This window comes from Ursus americanus, chromosome 24 (assembly GCF_024610735.1).
Source record: "Ursus americanus isolate L20-20 chromosome 24, mUrsAme1.1.p, whole genome shotgun sequence".
NCBI lineage: Eukaryota > Metazoa > Chordata > Mammalia > Carnivora > Ursidae > Ursus > Ursus americanus.
Genome location: NC_142150.1, coordinates 6,672,870 through 6,694,082, shown reverse-complemented (window position 1 = coordinate 6,694,082; position 21,213 = coordinate 6,672,870). Strand labels below are relative to the sequence as shown.

Here is a 21,213-nt window from a genome sequence, read left to right as displayed (position 1 = left end):
GATGGAAATGTCCATGACTGCCCATGGGAGAAGTTCTTTTTTGGCAATATCTCTTCCTCTTGAAAATACCCAGAAGCCTCACTAATAGTGACTTATTACCTCAGAAAAAACCAGGTTGGGAGTCCTTTCTTGATATCATACTGTTGCTTTTAGTAAAAGCTCTCCCTATGGTATTTCAATGGGGATTTAATTCCCTCTGTTTGTAGGGTTGTTCATAGCTCTGATGAAAGGATGAGAGAAGGTGGATTACAAGACACAATAAATTAAAAGGAAGGAAACGTTATATTGATGGTATGCCTTTCAACAGATATCTAAGAGATAGCTTTATCCATTCATTCTCACAGAGAGCCTATCTATATGGTGTTAGAAATTTGGGTCTCTCTCTTTTTTTTTGGAGAGGGAGAGAGAGGCAGGGGAGAGGCAGGAGAGGGAGAGAGAATTCCAAGCCAACTCCACACTGAGTGCAGAGCCCGATGCAGGGCTCAGTCTCAACGACCCTAAGATCACGACCTGAGCCAGAGCCAAGTCAGACACTCAACCAACTGCCCCCTCCAGGTGCCCCATTTTAAGATTTTTTTATTTATTTGACAGAGAGAGAGCACAAGCAGGGGAAACAGCAGGCAGAGGGAGAGGGAGAAGCAGGCTCCTTGCTGAGCAGAGAGCCCAATGTGGGGCTCAGTCCCAAGACACTGGGATCATGACCTGAGCTGAAGGCAGATGCTTACCCAACTGAGCCACCCAGGCTCCCCAAAGATATTCTTATTATACTAATAGTAAAGCAACTAATTGAATATAAAGTATCATATTAGTGTATTTATCATTTTTGGTTTTCAAATCTTAATTACTAGACTGATTTAATGAGGCAGGTTTTGTTGAGTTTCTGTATTGTGCACTAATTTTCAGTTATTCTGATTTTCTTGATAACTAAAAATCATCTGTATTTGGTTTGGGTTTTTCACTTTCTTTTTGCATTTTTATTTTGTTTTATTCTGCAGAAACTTCTGGGAGGTTTCCTGATATAGCATTTAATTTAATTTTTACCTTTAATTCAATACATCATAGGCAATTTTCTAACTAATTTGTATGTGTGTATGCAGGTGACTTCACTCTCTGGAGAAGGAGATACTAGCAAGAGTTCGTCTAGCGGTATGTCTTTAAGTTCTTTAAATTATAGCAATAATTATTGATTTTTCAGGGAATTATATTAACAATTTCTTTAAATCTAGGATCACTGAATCCTGAAAATCCTGTTCAAATAAGCATGGACCAATTAACTGCAGCAATTTATGATCTTCTCAGACTCCATGCAAATTGTGGTAGGAGTCCTGCAAACTGTGCCCAAAGTAATAGGAACATCAAGGAAGCATGGACAACAACAGAACAGCTTCAGTTTACAATTTTTGCTGCACATGGAATTTCAAGTAATTGGGTATCAAAGTAAGTAGCTGTTTAAAACAGAATATGTACAGCTTTACCCAGAAGCTGTTCTAATTCCATAAAATGTCAACCATCCACTGTTCTCGTAATATTTAAATGGATGATACAGCAATCACCAGATACCTTTGTGGTTTTCATAAAAATTGCAGAGATGTTTGAAGCTGTTGCAATAAAAAAAAATATCACTCACACTACATGCAAAAAAAGGCGGGAAAATATATGTTTAAACTTATAAAGGCAAATACTAATTAAATTAGTCAATTTATGACTACTGTTTTTCAGCCTTTCCTTTAGAACGAGGGTCATTTGAAACAGTGTTATGGCCCTAGGCTTTAGCACATTTTTCCCCCTCTTTAGTAGTTTACAATTTACTGATTGCTAGGCTTTGAAGTCTGCAAGAGCATATTTCTATTGAATTTTTAATATGGGTTTTTCCTTTTTGTTTTTTTTGAAAATGCCACAAAGTGCCAATTTCAGCTTATGAAATGACTAATATAAACTGAAAAGTCTGAATTGAATATTTTTAATGAAATAGTTCCATAATAACTTAATTCTATAAAGTAAAATAAAGACTAGTGAAGAGATACCGAACATAAATTCTGCTTAAATTGAGCTTTAGATTAATATAATACATAATTACTTAAAAGTAATATATTAACTCATTCAATAAATATTTACCGAATACCATCTTTGGGTAGTGTTCTTCATATTAGGGATTCAGCAGTAAACAAGGCAACAAAAAAATCTCTGCCCTCGTGGAACTTGCCTTACGTGGGTACTACTGCTATGTGAAGGTATTTGATTCTTTTAAATGTTACTGGATAATACCTTCCATGTCCTCCATACAGATTCATATACACACACAAATTTGGGGATACTAATGAGGAAAGCAAATACTCAGTAGAAGACAATACAGAAAACTGCAGTGATAATTAAGATGGAAAGAAAGTAAAATGCTGAAGAAAAGAGGGATAAATAGAATGAGGTTGAGAAAAGTAGTCAAGTAGTTAGCTAGAGGTGTTTTGTGAACCATTGAGATCAGATTTAAAATATATTTCAAATGATTAATGGATTGTATATATGAACAAAATGGTTAATGGGTAAGCCTACCAGTAAGTTAGAATCTAGGAGAATACAGTTTTATTGAACCTGAGGCTCCTAGCCAAGACTGCCTGATGGTATCTAACCAGCTCTGTACTTGCGGGTATTAGGGGCTAAATCATTGCTGTCTAATGAGAATACAACAGCATGTATTCAACGGATGGAAGCATCCTAATAGATGAGAAAGACTGGCTCAGTGCAAGTCAGGCCCGTGCTCCATTAATATGCTTAATGGACTCTATTTCAGTTACTTAGCAAAGGAAAATAGAACCTACGGAAGATAATGTTTGTACTTTTTCTCCTAAGAATTTACCTAGAAATAATTCTTCAGTGCCATTCAACTAAAATCTAAAGCTAGTAGCTAACTGACCAGCACAAAATTGTGATAAGGTTTCTAGCATGGCCCCCTTAGTCTGGCACTTGGGGATATACGTTTCCTTCTGTACTCCCTCTACTATACTTTTCTTTATTTTCTTTATTTTTGTAGAATTTGCAGTAGTTCAATTTCAGATGTTTTCCAAAAATACAAATGAATGGTAACCAAATAATTTAGTTAACAAATTTATATTATCAAATTAAAAAATCTTTCTTTTCTCAGTTATGAAAAATACTACTTGATATGTTCCCTGTCTCACAATGGAAAGGATCTTTTTAAACCTATTCAATCAAAGAAGGTTGGCACTTATAAGAATTTCTTCTATCTTATTAAGTGGGATGAACTGTAAGTGAAAGTTTTGGTTTTTTATTTTTTCAGTATGCCCTCGTTACTTTTTTCCATGTATGCATCCTAGTTTTCATTTTTGTCACAATTTCCGTTAAAATCCATTAAATTCTTACATCTTAAGGTCTCTTCTAGATATTCTATAAAAGAGACAAATTCTCCTTTAAAAATATGAAATACTGTTCTGAAAAATCTACATATTGCTAAATTCAGAAACATGCCATTAATTGTTCTTAGGCTTTTGTCAAGTTAAAACTATAAATTTACATATAATTGTACATACAGACCATAGAAATATGGTTTTTATAACATTGCTTACTTTAGTATTTATTCTGCAATACTGTATATATGAAGCCTAGCTCTTGGTTAACATTAGAAAGCTAAATCCATGTACAAGATACTTTCACTGTTAATATTTTTAAAATACCATTTTTAAAGTAAGGGAATGCTTTCACTATTTAGGCAGGTGTGTAATTACAGAACTTTTTATTCTGCATTTATTGTTTCCCTATTTTTCTTTTCTTTTTTAAAATTACAAAAATAATGCTGCATTGAAAACAATAGTACAAAAAATATGTATGGGTAAAAAGGTGTCATTTTATTTTGAACACTTACCATCTTACGACTCCTCAGAGTGACCACTTTTGACCCAATGTATCCTTTCAGACTTAAAAAAAATTTTTGAAATGGTAAACATGTGTCTCCTTGTGTGTATGTACATATATATCTGAATCAGAAATACTCATGAACAGTCACCTAGTTTTTCCTAAAGGAAATAAAAGTGACTACTGTTATTTTGCCTAGAAATTGACATTATCAGGTCTTGAGTAAAGCCACTAAGAAATTTTTAAGAAATATTACATATTTGAAATTTTAATGAAATTTATTTAAGATTTTTTTTTATAGTACATATTGTCCAACCTTGCTACTTAAGTAAAAGTTACTCGGGATTAAAGATTTTTTGATAAGTCAAATAAAATACCTAAAATTGTCAGTCTCATTAAACGGTTAAATTTCATATTTGATCTAATTTGTTTTTTCTATTAATATATTTTCCCCCCCTTAGAATCATTTTTCCCATCCAGATATCACAATTGCCATTAGAATCACTTCTTCACCTTACTCTTTTTGGAATTTTAAATCAGAGCAGTGGAAGTTCCCCTGATTCTAATAAGCAGAGAAAGGGGCCAGAAGCTTTGGGCAAAGTTTCTTTACCTCTTTTTGACTTTAAACGGTAAGCGTTACTGAGTTGTGATGGTGAGTTACTGTGGACACATCTTCAACATCAAAATTGGCTAGAGAATAGGGTGGGGACAATGACGTATATGAGATAATGAGCTACCTCAATTTTTCCAGTGTGATAAAAGGAGGTTATTTCAGAGACACAGATCAGAAGAAACTGCAAAGTGATTCTGCTATAGTTTGAACATAGCTGTCTGGGTATTTAGAGGATTGTTTGCCACTCACTATTCCAGGAGAAAAGCAGCAGCCAGTTCACTCTCTGTCATTTATGCAAAGTACTGTGTTATTGACATAATAGTCATGGTCTTATAAATTTCCTTGATACCAATGAAACAATTCCCATTTTTCTTCTTCTGATACTTTTCCCATTCTTCTCCAGTTTCAGTTGCACATTATTTCCTTCTCTTTACCTGAGTGATCTACCCTTACTGCTGTGGGCCCCTGGCCTTTAGTCTCCAAAAGTCTCACATATGTACAAAAACTTACTGATCCTTAGGGGTAAAAGAATTCCTTTTGAATCTTGTGTCTAATAGCCACTGGGGTAGTGTAATCTATCTGGCCTTTCAGTTGACTATTTTAGTAATGTTTTAAGTAGTATGTTCCATGAGACTATCAAGTGTCTGTCTAAATGGAAAAAAAAAATCTATCAATTGAATAAGCCCCAGATATGTTTCATACAGTACATGGTAACGTTTTGCTGAGTGATAGCACATTAGCATATTAAAGTATCTCTGAAGTTCTGCAGTCAAGAAGCCTATTGTGTTTAATAACAGTATTACTGTAATGACAAACACATAGTATTTACTATACTAGGTATTAGTCTGAGTGCTGTATACATATTACACCAGCCCTATGAAGGCAGGTGTTACTATTCCTTTATACAGAGAGGGAAATCAAAGTACAGTGAGCTGAACTGACTTGTCCTAGGGCACTTAGCTAATGAGTAGTAGAATTGGGATTTGAATCTAGGCAGTCTGGCCTTAGGGTCTGTGTTCTTATTACCCTAAATTGCCATTCTCAAATTTATTTGATACCATGGTACTTTTTTTTTTCTGTTCTGGAATATATGTTTTGATACATTGTATTCTGTGGGACATTTTGAGAAGTGATTTAATAACTCACCTATTTATCCTACAATAAAACAAAAATTAATGAAAAATTCTGCTAATCTAGTTCTTCTTTTTCCTCTTAAATGGCAAATGCACTTTGGTTTTCTAGTAATCATTTATTAAAATCATACAGTGACTTCACAAATTTTGTTCTTGAAATGTTCTTTTCCCATGTACTTAAACATAGCATCTGTTCCTTTATTTTTTCTCTTTTAGTTACTTTCCTCACATTCGAGGAGGCAGTATAAGATTTTTTTATTCACTACCTTTAGGTAGGCTCAAATTTTATTTGATGTCTGAAATAATTCTGAACCACCAAAGGCAAGAGAAAAGCAGTTGAAGTTATTAGATGAGTATTTAGAATCTTTTGCAAATATAATCTGTAATTACTCTAAAACAGAATATTGGCCACGTGAAGGAGGGAAATTGTGTCCTCAATTGTGATAAATTAGTGTCAGGGAACAGTTATGGGAGAAAATTAAATGTAATTGCATCATTAACATTAATTTTTATCAATAAGTCAGTTCTGGGGCACTTGGGTGGCTTAGTTGGTAAAGTGTCTGCCTTCATCTGAGGTCATGAACCCGGAGCTCTGGGATCAAGCCCTACCTCGGGCTCCCTGCTCAGCAGGGAGTCTGCTTCTCCTTCTCCCTCTGCCCCTCCCCCTGCTCCTTCTCTCTCTCTCTCCCGCTCTCTCGCTCACTCTCTTAAATAAATAAAATCTTTTAAATAAATAAATCCGTTCTGAAAACCTTGCTCTTGAAAGCACCAGGGATCTCTGCTTCATTAGAGAAGTACCATCCTTTTTTGCCACTTTTATTGTCTAGTAAATGTAATAAATGGGTTTTTGTTTCGTTTTGTTTTTTTAGATAAATGATATAACACTAAAAATTCAAAAGCATAAGGTGAAGGGCAGTTGACTTTTGTTAGACAAATAGTTTATATCCAGCACTCTGCTGTTAAAACAGTGAGCAGATGGCATTTAGCTTGAGACTTTGCCGAGTAGGGCAATTGATCTAGATAGGTAATGTTAGGTCTTACTATTCAAGAAATACTCAAAGGGAAGATGCTTAAACATTAATACAAAGTGTTAATGATTTAATTCAGTTAACTTACTGTAGTATAGTGATCAGAAACCCTGGTCTTGAAATTCTTTTTAAAAATAACTTATGTCGGGGTGCCTGGCTGGCTCAGTCCATTAAGTGTCTGTAGCTCAGGTCATGATCCCAGGGTACTGAGATGGAGCCCTGCATTGGGCTCCCTGTTCAGCTGGGGAGCCTGCTTCTCCCCCTGCTCGTGTGCTCTCTCTCACTCACTCACTCATTCTGTCTCTCAAATAAAATCTTAATGTATGTTTAAGGTGCAACCTGCATACAACCTGATGAAGTCATTTTCAGAGGGAAGCTAAAAAACTTACAGGCATTTCAGTCAACCTCAATAACAAATGAGTTCTTAACTCATTTTTGAACAGAATCGAGCATTTAACCTGCCTATCCTTTACAGTTGTATTTCAGGGTTACCAAATAATTGATGTGAGAAAGTTAATAGAAAAATTCCAGCTAATAAATGCTTAAGAAATGATAGAATATCACAATTTTGTAACCCCTACTGAAATAATAGATTAAGACCAGCGTTCCTCAGTCTTGGCACTACTGATATTTTGGGCCAGATCATTCTTTGCTGTAGGAGACTGTCCTGTGCATTGTAGAATGTTTGGCAGCATCCCTGTCTTCTGCCCACTATTTGCCAATAGTACCCCTAGTTACTAACCAACAATGCCTCCAGACCTTGTCAAACGTCCAATGGGGGCAAAATCACTCTTGGTTGAAAACCATTGATTTAAGCAGTGATTATCAATGCTTGCTTAAAACCATTAAGTGATTAACTTTTCTGGAACATTATAATGTGTAGTATAGACTGGGCCCAAACAAACTGATTATCTTCACACAGAGAGAAACCAAACAGTGTGCCTCTTTATTTGATATAATAGGAAGTAGTATGCAGTTCTACCTTTATTAAATATTCTTGCGAGATAACTAGAACTGAATCAGATCAAGCCTCTAGAATTAACTACTTTACGAAAATGTAGGAGATAAAGGGACATCCTAAATGACACTAGAGGAATGCAATCAGTAAAATCCAGGGTATAGAAAATTCTTAAAACAAAAGACCTGGTTTCTTCAACGAATGGCGGAGATAAAAAAAAAAAAAAAAAAAAAAAAAAAAGGAAGAATGCATAGATAAAAATAAGAGTCGGCAAATTTTTCTGTAAAGAGGACCAGATAGAAATAGTTTAGGCTTTGCAGGTCATAATACAGTTGACTCTTGAGGTGCGCCTGGGTGGCACAGCGGTTAAGCGTCTGCCTTCGGCTCAGGGCCTGATCCCGGCGTTATGGGATCGAGCCCCACATCAGGCTCCTCTGCTATGAGCCTGCTTCTTCCACTCCCCCTGCTTGTGTTCCCTCTCTCGCTGGCTGTCTCTATCTCTGTCGAATAAATAAATAAAAATCTTAAAAAAAAAAAAAATTGACTCTTGAACAACTTGGGGGTTAGCAGTGCCTTCCCTCCCCTAGTGCGGTCAAAAACCTGAATATAACTTTGATTCCCCCAAAACTCAACTAATAGCCTGGTGTTGACCAGAAGCCTTATTGATAACACGTGGTCGATTAACACATATTTTGTTTATTAATATGTATTATATAGTGTATGCTTATAATACAGTGGGGTAAGAAAAGAAGATGTTATTAAAGTCATAGGAGAAAATACATTTATAGTATTGTATCAAAAAAATCCTTATATAAATGGACCTGCACAGTTCAAGGGTGTTATTCAAGGGTTAACTGTAATCTCTGTCACAAATGCAAAAGCAAAGGCAAAAAGCAACAATAGTCAATATGTAAATGAGTGTGGCTTTGTTCTGATAAAAGTTTATTTACAAAACCAGGTGGTGGGCCTGCAGTTAGGCCCTTAAATTAAAATATACGTAGAACAACATCAGCCAAAAGCAATGTTGGAAGTTGCTTGGATCTTTATCTGAACAACCAACTGTAAATAAACTTGTGAGACAATCAGGGAAATTGGAGGACTAACTAGATAGCTGATGATTTTAAGTAATTATTGTTAATTATTTTAGGAGTGATAATGGTGTTGTACTTGTTTTAAAATAAAACAGTGTTTCTTGTTTAGAGAGATATAAAATTATTTACAGATGAAATATCAGAATTTGCCTTAAAATCTAGTTGGGGGTGAGGGTGGATCTGAAAAAGAGTACAATGTGTCGAAGATTTAAAGGCTGTTAACCTTCAAGAGACAACATTAAGACTAGAGTCTAGTTTTGGAAAGGATATTTGCTGTTTGAATAAAATTTGATGAAGTTTATAGTTTCCTGCTTTTATATATCACACGTTATTTTTCAGAAATTTATTCTGTGTAAAGATATATCAATGTGTTATTGATAAGTGTTTTTAAGTAGACCATAAATTGGTGGTCTAGGGTAAGGGTCAGCATACTCCAGCACACTGCCTGTTTTTTGTAAATAACAGTTTTGTTAGAACACAGCACACATTTATTTATGTATTGTTCATGGCGACTTTTGCAGTATAACAGCAGAGTTGAGTCTGCAACAGAGATTGTCTGACCCAAAAAGCCCAAAATATTTGCCATCTGACCCTTTTTACAGAAAAGGCTTGCTGACCTCTGGTTTAGAGCAAAGATACAACTTCTCATCTGAAACGATTAGTGTTTTGCTACAAAGTAGGTATTGGTTTCCTTGGCATGTGGTTTGTTCTTAAGGTGAAAGTCAGTGAACAGTTATATAATCCAAACTGTTACCTTGAGATGTATTCCATTGTAGATGATCTTTAAAGACTGTTCTTCACCTTTCTATTTATAAAATTTGCTTGGCGGGGTGGTGGATGCCCTCTAGCTCCGTCAGACGAGCATTCAACTCTTGATCTCTTTTAAAAGTTGCTTTGGGGATAAGTGACTCCAAGTCTTTACCCTTTTATGTTCTATCCTCAACCCCATTCCTCCCAAGATACATTATTTCATTCTCCCCTCCCTTTGTCCCAATCCCCACTCTTCAGTACATTTATCTGAAGTATTAATATACTATGGCTAGTGACTCTGGTATGTTCTTAAAGGTGATAATCTTTTTATCTAATGGAGAATAAATGTTTGGATAACCATTTCAAATTACCATGTGAAGTGAGTTTTTGGTGTGTGTGCGTGTCTGTGTGTGTGTGGTGTGAGTTTTGAAGCAATTTTTAAAATGAAAACTACAAAAATAAATGAAAGCTACAGTATTCTTTTGTCTACATTCATGAAGGTTTTTAACATGTGGAACTAAGCTTCTGTATCTTTGGACTTCGTCACATACAAATCCTGTTCCTGGAACAGTACCCAGAAAAGGGTATGTGATGGAAAGAATAGTGTTACAGGTAATGGTACTTCTTGATACATGGGGAGGTTGAAATTTCTTATTAAGATGTATATGTATTCCATGATTTGGATTGTTAACTAAAGCCTAATTGATTTTGTTTGATCTTAGGACCTTCGATTTAAATGTTAATAAACCATTTCCTATTTCTGAGAAACAGCAAAAACAATGAACTTGTATCCATCCTAAGCAATATATGTGCTTTTGAGAATTACCAATGATGGTAATCACTTTCAGTGAAAGGACAAGAAGCATTAATTCAGTATTCAATCTAATAGTCACCCTGATGGCTAAGAATCAGCTTTCTTAAAGATAAGTTATTGTGGCAGATATGTGGGCTATTTAGCTGCAATCTGATCAAACTCTTAAATTTTTAAGGTTGATTTTCCTTCTCCTACATTTGATGTCATTTATACTACTCCTCAAGTTGACAGAAGCATTATACAGCAACACAACTTAGAAACATTGGAGAATGATACTAAAGGGAAACTTCTTGATATTCTTCATAGAGACTCATCACTTGGGTATGCTCCTTTGATTTTTGTTTTGCCTGGGTATTTCTTACATTGTAAATCTCAAGTTAATAGTTTATTAAATGCCCTGATTTAGTTCATGATCTAGTAACCTTCTTGGTATGGAAAGTTTTCTATTTGTTTTTAGTTCTATTAAAAAACCATATGACTACATAAAACTTTCAAAATTTGTACAAGTCAAACTTTTACATGATCAAAAGGCAAACAACATTGAGAACTAAATTTATAGTAAATATCAGTAAATTTTAAAAAAATATATAAAGAACTTTTTCATATCAATAGAAAAACCAACAACTTAGTAATAGACAAAGAATATGACTAGATAATTTTTTGGAAAAGAAATACAGTGCCTTTTAAATATCTGAAAAGATGTTTGACCCCTCAGTAATCAAGAAAAGGAAAATTACTACAAGATAACATTTTACACACATGACTTCGTTGAAAATTAAAATGTTTCATCTCATAAAGTGTTGATGAGGATACAGAAAAATAGGAATTAAACTGTTAGCTAAGGAGCTTTCGGGGAGCAATTTTCCAAAATCAGTAAAGGTCATAATGTACATAGTCTGTAACCTAGGATTATATTTCTGTTTAATTATATATCTTAGAGAAAACCTTTTATATTTGCTTACGGAGGAAAGAATATTCATTGCAGTATTTGGATTATTGTAAAAGTGACAGGGAGTATCCATCAGTAAAGGTTAAATTATGGTACATTTATCCAATGGAGCATTATGTAACTATTAAGAATGAACTTATAGCTATATGTACTAATATTAGTAAGATGTTAAATGAAGAAAGCAAGGCGAATATTTTATGTGGTGTGTTACTTTTACATAAAGAAAAGAGAAACTACACATACCTACGTATATGCTTCTATACAAGTAGACTGTCTCTGGAGGGTATGTAAGCTTATTAGGCAGTTGTCACTGGGAGGGGAACTGGAAGGAGAGACTTCACTCTGCACCTTTTTGCAATATTTGAATTTTTTTCAGTACTCCACATGACATGAATGCATCAGTCATGTACACAAAAATGGATGGGTAGTAAAATAGTGAATATTTCATTCACATAAACATTTGTCATTAAGACTAAATTAGAGCCTCCCAAACAAGTACTTCTTATTTTGAATGTTCCTCATTTGAGCTATATACTCATCTTCTAAAATCATCCTCTAAAATGTAATAGCGTATTTTTTTTTTTTTTGCATGACATTCGATTTTACTTGTATAAAATGGGTGAAATCCTTGCTATCTCTTAGGGTGGGTTCTGCTTATTCAACTCTGATTTCTAGTGCTTGACATCTGGTTGGAGCTCAATAAATTTTTATTATACTGAATTATCCTTCATTTTCATAACTAAGACTTTTATCAAGGCAGAATGATTTCTTTCTATCCCCCAAATTAGAGGAAATTAGTAGTGTTTGCTGTACATGCATTTTTCTATTCCAAATTAGTATTAATGATTCCACCAAGAAGTGGCTGTCCTAAAATGAATAAATTTCTTCTTTGTATTTTTAATCATTGAGATTATAACTGTCATTATATTATTGAGAAGTAATTTAATACTGTTATATATGCAGACTTTCTAAAGAAGATAAAGCCTTTTTGTGGGAGAAACGCTATTATTGCATCAAACACCCAAATTGTCTTCCTAAAGTACTAGCAAGTGCCCCAAACTGGAAATGGGCTAATCTCGCCAAAACTTACTCACTGCTTCAGCAGTGGTCTCCATTGCACCCACTGACTGCGTTGGAACTACTTGATTCAAAGTAAGTTAACCATGACTGAATGTACTTGGGTATGCTCCTTTGATTTTTGTACTTTTATTGTTGTCAGTTTTTCCAGTAGAGTATATTATGTTGCAGGAGTACTTCCCTTTGTTTTAACATGAAAGCAGTTCAGTGCAATATAAATGTGTAAATGTGTATTTTTACAAACATACCTTTTGTGCTGGGGTTATTAAAAGGAGATGTCATGGGGTGCCTGGCTGGCTCATTCAGTAGAACACGAGACTCTTGATCTGGGGTGGGGAGTGCGGTCATGAGTTCAAGCCCCATGTTGGGTGTACAGTTTACTTTTAAAAACAAATTAGAAAAAGAATAGAGATGTCATATCATTTAAAACTAACCTAAAGGGGCACTTGAATGGCCCAGTAGGTTAGGCCTTTGGCTCAGGTCATGATCCTGGAGTCCCTGGGTGGAGCCCCACATCAGACTCCCTGCTCAGGGGGGAGTCTTGCTTCTCCTGCCCTTCACCCTGCTTATGCTCTCTCACCCTGCTTGCACTCTCTGGCTCTCGCTCTCTCAAATTAATAAAATCTTTAAAAAATTAAAAAATAAAACTAACCTAAAGAGGGATTTAAGTTCTAAATTTTGAGTCATTTGTTGTATTTTTATGATGTGGATCAAAATTTTCATAAGCTTAAGGTTTCTGAACAGTCCTAAAGTTGAATTTGCATAGTACAGTAAGATTTTTCTTCCAAAGAAAGAAAGACAGAGACACATTGCTTTTGAATAAAGAGCTATTTGAATATTCTTTGTCAGGTATAGATTAAGATTGTGTTTTTAGGAAATATAGCTTTACTAGAAAGAAATCACCATCAAATCTTGATTTTCGTGTACTTCCCTAGATTTGCTGATCAGGAAGTGAGGTCCGTAGCTGTGACGTGGATTGAGGCTATAAGTGATGATGAACTAACTGATCTTCTTCCACAGTTTGTACAGGTGAGTCTTTACTAGGTTACCTGTCCACCTTACTCTCCCACCCATTTTTTATGAGTAGGGAACTTGCTAAAGGATCCCCGTTCTGTTTTGATTAAAAGTACTTTTGTGGAATGTTGAGGTACCTTACATTTGGATGTAGTATGAATTTTTTTCCACTATTGTTAGCTGTCCCCTTGAATATTAAATATATGTACCTGGATTTTTAATTTTCACATTTTTAGATTCTCAGAACAAACCAGACTTGAGTTTTTCTTTGGTTTTTCTTTACTAGCCATTTAAACTTAATAAATAGTATTCCCAAATCTACAGTTTTCTGCTTGATTTCATTAATTTGGCCTAAGTTAATTCATCTGTTTCATTTTTATCAGTGTTATCTTACATCTTGTTTTATATAGTTTCTCTTTTGATCATTTTATCCTAATAATGGAGTTTGGGCTTAACCACTAGTAATTCTTATTTTCCTTTATGTGTAGGCTTTGAAATATGAGATTTACTTGAACAGTTCATTAGCGCGCTTCCTTCTGTCCAGGGCATTGGGAAATATACACATAGCACACAATTTATATTGGTAAGATTTAAACTTTTTTAAAGTAATTTATTTCCATTCCTAGTATTTATGGAGATGATGTACTCTGAAAGTCCAAACGGTATGCTCAGACTGCTTATTGTCAATACCAGATGTTTTATTAAGGGCATTAGTACAAAGAAGTCAGATTTTTATGTCCTCAGAAATAAAACCCAAAATAACAAAACTCTTAATTGCAAAGATACTTGGCATGTTAGAGCCCCATAATAATGAGTTTTTACTTGCTTATGTAGCTTAAAATAAATTTCTGGATTCCAAAGTGGCTGACATAAATATTTTGCTGTATTAGGCTCCTCAAGGATGCCCTGCATGATGCACAGTTTGGTGCCCGATATGAACATGTTTTGGGTGCTCTCCTCTCAGTAGGAGGAAAAGGACTCAGAGAAGAACTTTTGAAGCAGACAAAACTTGTACAACTTTTAGGAGGAGTAGCAGAAAAAGTCAGGCAGGCTAGTGGATCAGCCAGACAGGTATGTACTCAAAAGAGGGAACATAAATATTTTGATGTTAAAGGATCTCTATAATGTTGTTGAGTTGTTATTCTTTACCAGTAGACATCCAGTAGACTCTAACTATGCCTATGCTATTTTGAGCAGATGAATTCAAAGGTTGTTTAAAACCATAGGAAAAGATTTTACAACCTAATGCAGAAAATCAGTTTTTTTTTAATTCCCATTTTATGAATATTTTAATTCCCACACTTAGGAATTCCTTCCTGGTGACAATTGTTGTCTTGAGTTTCTTTTTCATTGTTTTTTTTTTTTTTTTTTTTTTACTTTTTTGTGACTGTAAAAGTAATGCAAGTATGAGTTGATGCTAATGTTTAAAAAATCCAAATAATTTATAGAATAAAATTTTTTTAATTAAAATTTTTAATTAATTTTAAAATTAAAAATTTTCCAGTTCATTTTCTCCCTGTTAGGTATCTGTTCATGGTTGCTTTATGTCCTTTTTGGTCTTTTATATGACTTATACATATACTAATGTTTGGATTTTTAAAAAAATTTTTAAAGAAATACATGTACACACACGTAGATACATACATACATATTGTTGTTGAGATTAAATTCACCTATTTAATTCATTGTCTTTTAGTACATTCACAATGTTATGCAGCCACTACCACTAATTCCAGAACATTTTCATCACACCAAAAAGAAAGCCTGTACCCACTAACTTCTCACTCCTCATTCCCTCCTCTTCCCAGGCCTTGGTAAGCATAGATCTGTTCTATGGGTGTACCTATTCTGGACATTTCATTTAAGTGGAATTACACAGTATGTGGCCTTTGTGTCTTGTTTCTTTCACTTTGCCTAATATTTTCAAGGTTCATCCATATTCTAACATGTATGAGTATTTCACTCCTTTTTATGGCTGAATAATGTTCCATTGTGTGGATATACCACATTTTGTTTATCCATTCATCAGTTGATGGACACTTGGCTTCTTTCAATATTTGGCTACAATGAATAATGCTGCTGTGAACATTTGTGTGTAAGTTTTTGCTTGGATACCTCTTTTCACTTTACCTAGGAGTGGAATTACTGGGTCATAAAGCAATTTTATGTTTTAACTTTTTGAGGAATCACCAAACCGTTATCCAAAGTAGCTTCATCATTTTATATTCCTACTAGCAATGTATGAGGATTCCAACTTCCCCACATCCTCACCAACATTTGTTATTTTCTGCCTTTTTAAAAAAATTATAGTCATCTTTATAGGTATGAAGTAGTATCTCCTTGTGGTTTTGATTTGCTTTTCCCTGATGATCAGTGATTTTGAGCACATTTTTATGTGTTTCTTGGCCATTTGTATATCTTCTTTGGAGAAATTTCTGTTCTAAGTTTGTTTTTTTTTTAATTGGTTTGTCTTTTTGTTATTGAATTGTTCTTCAGGTGTTTGGGATATTAGACCCTTATCAGAGATACTGTTTGTAAATATTTTCTCCCATTCTTTGAATTATCTTTTCATTTCTTCAGTAGTATCCTTTAATGAGCAAAAGTTACTAATTTTATGAAGTTTATTTTTCCTTTTGTTGCTTGTGCATTTGATATCTAAGAATCTGTGGTCAAATCCAAGGTCACAAAGATATACACCTGTTTTAGGAGTTTTATAGTTTTGCTCTTATGTAAGTCTTTGATCATTTTGAGTATTTTTTTATATGCTTTGAGGTAAGGATTCAACTTTATTCTTTAACATGTGATTATCCAGTTGTCCTAGCACCATTTGTTTTTTGTTTTTTGTTGCTCCAGTTTTTTGTACTTTTTTATTTTCTCCCTTCGTAATGATACGATAGCCAAAGTTTGTCTTAACTGGAGGGTCTGTAAACACAGGCTTATTCAGCCCACTTAAAGGTGCTGCTTTTTGAAATGGTCCCACCATGAAACCTCTGGTCATCCAACCCACATCACTTTATCTTCCCTATAAAGAGCAGCCACTTTATTTAATCTCATTCCAGATTTTAACTTTTCCATAGCTTCCATTATTTTCCCATGTTTTTCACACTTAATGTGTTTGCTACACCTTTGGAACCCTGAACTGTCACTCCTGGAGGCTGCTCCCTACTCCCCACCCCCACGCTTTTTGCAGAACTGCTTTTTCCCTTGGGCAGCATCTTTGAAACTTCACAGTACCATTTGCTGAAGAGACTGTTCTTTCCCATGAAAGATCTTGGCACCTTTGATGAAAATCAGTTGACCATAGACATATAGGTTTATTTCTGGACTCTGAGTTCTATTCCATTGATCTATAAGATTATTCTTATGCCATACTGTTTTCATTTATTGTAGCTTTGTAGTAAGTTTTCAAATCAGGAAGTATCAGTCCTCTAACTTTGTTCTTTTTTAAGGGTTTTGTTTGTTTGTTTTGTTTTTGTCTATTCAGAAGTCCCTTGCAGTTTTGTCTGAATTTGAGGGCCTTCTTATACATTTCTGCAAAAAGGAAGTTGGAATTTTGATAAGAATTGTGTTGAGTCTGTGGGGCGCCTGGGTGGCTCAGTCAGTACAGTATCTGCCTTCGTCTCAGGTCTTGATCTCGGGGTCCTGGCATCAAGCTCTGCATTAGAGCCTGCCCCTGCCTCTCCCTCTGCTGCTCCCTCTCCTTGTACTTTCCTTCCTCCCTCTCTCTTTCTCTCTCTCTCAAATAAATAAAAAGCATTGTATTGAGTCTGTAGGTTAATTTGGAAAATACTGCAATCTTAATAATATTAAGTCTTCCATTTCATGAACACAGGATGTCTTTTCATTCATCTAGATCTTTAATTTCTTTCAGCAATTATGTGGTTTTTTTGTGGTTTTCTTTTTTATAATTGCTTTTTTTAATTTTTTTTACTTCATCTTATTGAATTTGTGTGAAGACCTATAGTTAAACTTCATGTTTCTTAATGGGTACATAATATTACAAGGTATCGTAGCGTAAATTGTGAACCATTACTTCTGTAAGTGTTTACACATTTTTATTTTTCCAGTCCTACAATGAACTATAGTGTATAAGTTTTTGCCCCTTTGCTGCTATTTCCTTATAGGCTATTCCTATAGGCGAAATAGCTGAGTCAAGAATGTGTATATTTTTAGTTATATCTTTTTCTCCACCAATAGATTACAAAAGTGTCTTTTCCTGCCCTGTTGCTGGAACTGGGTGTTACCTTAAATTTTTAATCTGTTAGATGAAAAATTGCATCTCATTTCTGCTTAATTTCTATTCATTTGACTGCTAGAGAGTTTTAATTAATATATTAAATAGACCATATGTACTCCCCCCCATGCCTTTGCCCATTCTATTTTTATAGTAAAAATTAACTCTTTAGCAACAACTTGTTTTTGACCATTTGACAGTTGGGTATTTTAAAATTTGAGTTGGTCCATACCATAATTTTTTTTGTCTTAAAAGTAGGTCTTCATTTTCATTATGTACTTACAGTATCACTCTCTTTTCCTAGGTTGTCCTTCAGAGGAGTATGGAACGAGTACAGTCCTTTTTTCTAAGAAATAAATGCCGTCTTCCTCTCAATCCAAGTCTTGTTGCAAAAGAATTAAATATTAAGGTGACATATAAAATACTAATAAGTTCGTATTACACTTGAAAATAATTTGTGGGGAAAAAATGTATAGAAAGAAAGCAAATGGGCTGATATACTTAAGGCAAATGAGGATAACATCTGCATAGGTTGGTTATAAATATTTATGGATGTCTGTGTAAGATCCTTATTTACCTCAGTATATTTTTACTGAATCATTGTTCCTGAAAGAAAAAGCAATATAAAATTATTTGCTGTCTCAAAATAAATTATTTTTTACTATGGTATAATAGCTACCTTGTAGGCATATGTTGTAATTCCAGTCACCGATAGCGTTTTCTTTTCCTCCCATGTGAATGGTCAGAAAGACTCTTCCCAGGTTTATAACACTTTTTAGAGCCATCAAAAAGTAGTTGAATCATCAGCATTGAGTAATTTTATTTCAAAATGGGCCAGTCATTATGCAAATAGTGGATTTTCTCTTAATGAATTCAGCAAAAGCAACCAATTAATTAATCCATTAGTGTCTGTGGTTTTGAAAGGCTAGCGTTACAAGTATCCATAAAGGGGTCTCAGATTTGATTTCTTTTTAAGTTGATATATGGCTGCTCTTTACTGAAATTTAACAGTGGGTGCGTGAGTTTTATGTCATTGGTGGGGCCAGGGGGTCACATTTTCTCCTTGGGTTTTGTTTGTTTCCCTTAATTGGTCTATCTTAAATTAGTTTTTTTTAACCAGTTTGATTTTAAAATAAGATTTGATCTTTGATAATGAAATTTTTAAATTTAGTGTCACTATTTGATTGCATGGCTAATTATTAATTATAAGAGTACCATAAATAGGAGAAGTAGAGATCTTATCCCAGATCATAGTGCTTTAGAGGAAAGATAAGAATATACAAAATTTTGTCCTCTTTTGAGAAATTATGATGCTTTTAAAGCTTACACTTTTAGTAATTTATGTCTCAAGTTTTTAAAGTTTTGCTTCTCGTCTGGAGAGTAGTAGATGATGTTTTACTCATGTTATGTTTAAGTTTCAAAAAGTATTTTTAAATACCTCTTGTCTGCTGGATGATCTGAAAAGCACTTCACATGTGTTATTTCATTTGCCATAGTTCAGAGGAACAAGTGAAAGGAGAAATGCTTAGGACAAAAAAATCTTTTTTTTTTTTTTTAAGATTTTATTTATTTACTTGATAGAGAGGGAACACATGCGGGGGGAGTGGGAGAGGGAGAAGCAGGCTTCCCGCTGAGCAGGGAGCCCAACGTGGGGCTCCATCCCAGGACGCTGGAATCATGACCTGAGCAGAAGGCAGACGCTTAATGACTAAGCCACCCAGGTGCCCCAGGACAAAAAATCTTAAACCCATTTTTATTCCAGTGTTATCTTTCTAATGCATAACATGTTGTATTTGTAGTCATGTTCCTTCTTCAGTTCTAATGCTGTGCCCCTAAAAGTGACAATGGTGAATGCTGATCCAATGGGGGAAGAAATTAATGTCATGTTTAAGGTGAGCGAAATAAATAAGGTTGCTTTGTTTTTATTTTATTTTATTTTTTTAAGATTTTATTTATTTGAGAGAGAGCACAGGCGGGAGGGAGGGGCAGAGGGAGAGGCAGACTCCCTGCTGATCAGGGAGCCCAGTGCAGGTTCATCCTAGGACCCCAGAATCATGACCTGAGCTAAAGGCGGACACTTAACCGACTGAGCCACCCAAGCACCCCAAGGTTACTTTGTTTTTATATGGTACTTTAAAAATTCTTTTCTCAAATTCCTTTTCCAAATTGCAAATGTAATTTTATTTAATATTTAATTAAATTGAGTAGTTCTGTGAAAAATTATTGCTGACATAAACTGTTTCCGAACAGATTTGGGAACAAATACAACTCTGGGCCAGAGCTGCTACATACGGCTGTGCTGGTTGAGCACATCATTACTTTAGCAGGCAGTGCCTTTCACACAGATTATGATGTGAATGGTACCCCATAGAGTTGTATAGCGTGAAACTGTACAACCATGAGCAATGGCACTGGCTTTTCGAAACATATATAACTTGTGGGAAACAGCAGGAGTGGAATACTACAGAGTAATCTATGACCAAAGTTCTGTGTGTTGTGATCATAATTTGTATATTTTTAAGAAAGAATGGAGAGTTTTAGTTAATTCAATGAGTTCAGTTAGTGCAGGTTCATATGTATATAAAAGATGGCTCAAGAGAAGCTATCTTTATGAATACGTACAGATGTGTATATGTGTATGTATGTATAATCTGTATATATATGTGTGTGTGTGTGTATATATATATATAGCAGGTTCTCATAACTCAAATCTGATTTTGGACTATATTTTACTGATGTATTTGCCTTTTCCTAAAACAGTACCATCTGTTTGAATACAGAAATTTTGTATGTTAAGTTTTAATATTTGTTAGGGCTAATCTCCCCTAATTTATTTTATTTTTTTGTAATTTCCTTGACTGGTCTCAAAAAATGTATTCATCATTATGTGTTTTAAAGTTATTTTGTCCAGTTTAAAAAAGAAAATGAAAAGTTGATGTGATTCCAGCTAGAATTAATTCTTTTGGGGAATGTTAACTTTTTTAATTTTTATTTTTTTAAAGTAAACCTTTAGTTTGAGATAATTGTAGATTCAGTCTGTTGTAAGAAATTATACAGAGATCCTAAGTATCCTTTACCCAGTTTCCCTCAATGTAACATCTTGCAAAACTATCATACAATATCACAATCAGGATATTGGCATTGATACAGTCAAGGTAAGGAATATTTTGATCGTGACAGAGATCCTCCATTTTGCCCTTTTAAAAAATTGAATATGATTCACATACCATAAAATCTAACCTTTTAAAAAGTGTATTGTTCAAGAAACCGAGACATGAAGAAGTCAAGTAATTTCCTCTGGAATGCTGTAGAAAAATAAAAGGCAGTTCTGTTTCATCACTCTTTCCACCATTTCCCCCTACCCCTGCCTTTTACAGTATATAACATAGTAAGTCTTTTGGAAAGGTACAGGTTTCATTTTGTTTCCTTGATTTCAAGGTTGGTGAAGATCTTCGGCAAGATATGTTAGCTTTACAGATGATAAAGATTATGGACAAGATCTGGCTTAAAGAAGGACTAGATCTGAGGATGGTAATTTTCAAATGCCTCTCAACTGGCAGAGATCGAGGTATGTCTGTCAGCTCTGTTTTGGTGTCTTATTATTTCTTTTTATGAACTTAGCTCAGAGTATACCTGTCCTGAGGGAGTCCTGATGCTGGTACACTATGATTGCAGTTGTTTCTTACTT

General features: G+C 34.5%; 1 protein-coding gene and 1 pseudogene across 3 annotated transcripts in view; one reads left to right on the top strand and one right to left on the bottom strand.

Annotated features, from left to right (window-relative positions):
- The window catches only part of PIK3C2A (phosphatidylinositol-4-phosphate 3-kinase catalytic subunit type 2 alpha), a 102,882-nt gene that overhangs the window by 56,647 nt on the left and 25,022 nt on the right, over positions 1-21,213 (top strand). Inside the window, exons 10-22 of one of the 3 annotated variants that reach the window (XM_045796591.2) lie at positions 1,098-1,146; positions 1,227-1,437; positions 3,137-3,259; positions 4,326-4,493; positions 9,938-10,049; positions 10,427-10,572; positions 12,164-12,352; positions 13,213-13,306; positions 13,780-13,874; positions 14,182-14,362; positions 17,830-17,934; positions 19,325-19,417; positions 20,964-21,093. In XM_045796591.2, coding sequence (XP_045652547.2) covers positions 1,098-1,146; positions 1,227-1,437; positions 3,137-3,259; positions 4,326-4,493; positions 9,938-10,049; positions 10,427-10,572; positions 12,164-12,352; positions 13,213-13,306; positions 13,780-13,874; positions 14,182-14,362; positions 17,830-17,934; positions 19,325-19,417; positions 20,964-21,093 — 1,696 coding nt within the window. The remainder of the gene's footprint in view (positions 1-1,097; positions 1,147-1,226; positions 1,438-3,136; positions 3,260-4,325; positions 4,494-9,937; positions 10,050-10,426; positions 10,573-12,163; positions 12,353-13,212; positions 13,307-13,779; positions 13,875-14,181; positions 14,363-17,829; positions 17,935-19,324; positions 19,418-20,963; positions 21,094-21,213) is intronic. The other 2 variants (XM_045796592.2, XM_045796594.2) reach the window with 2 other exon arrangements.
- LOC123791614 (peptidyl-prolyl cis-trans isomerase NIMA-interacting 4 pseudogene) lies at positions 16,050-16,506 on the bottom strand (annotated as a pseudogene).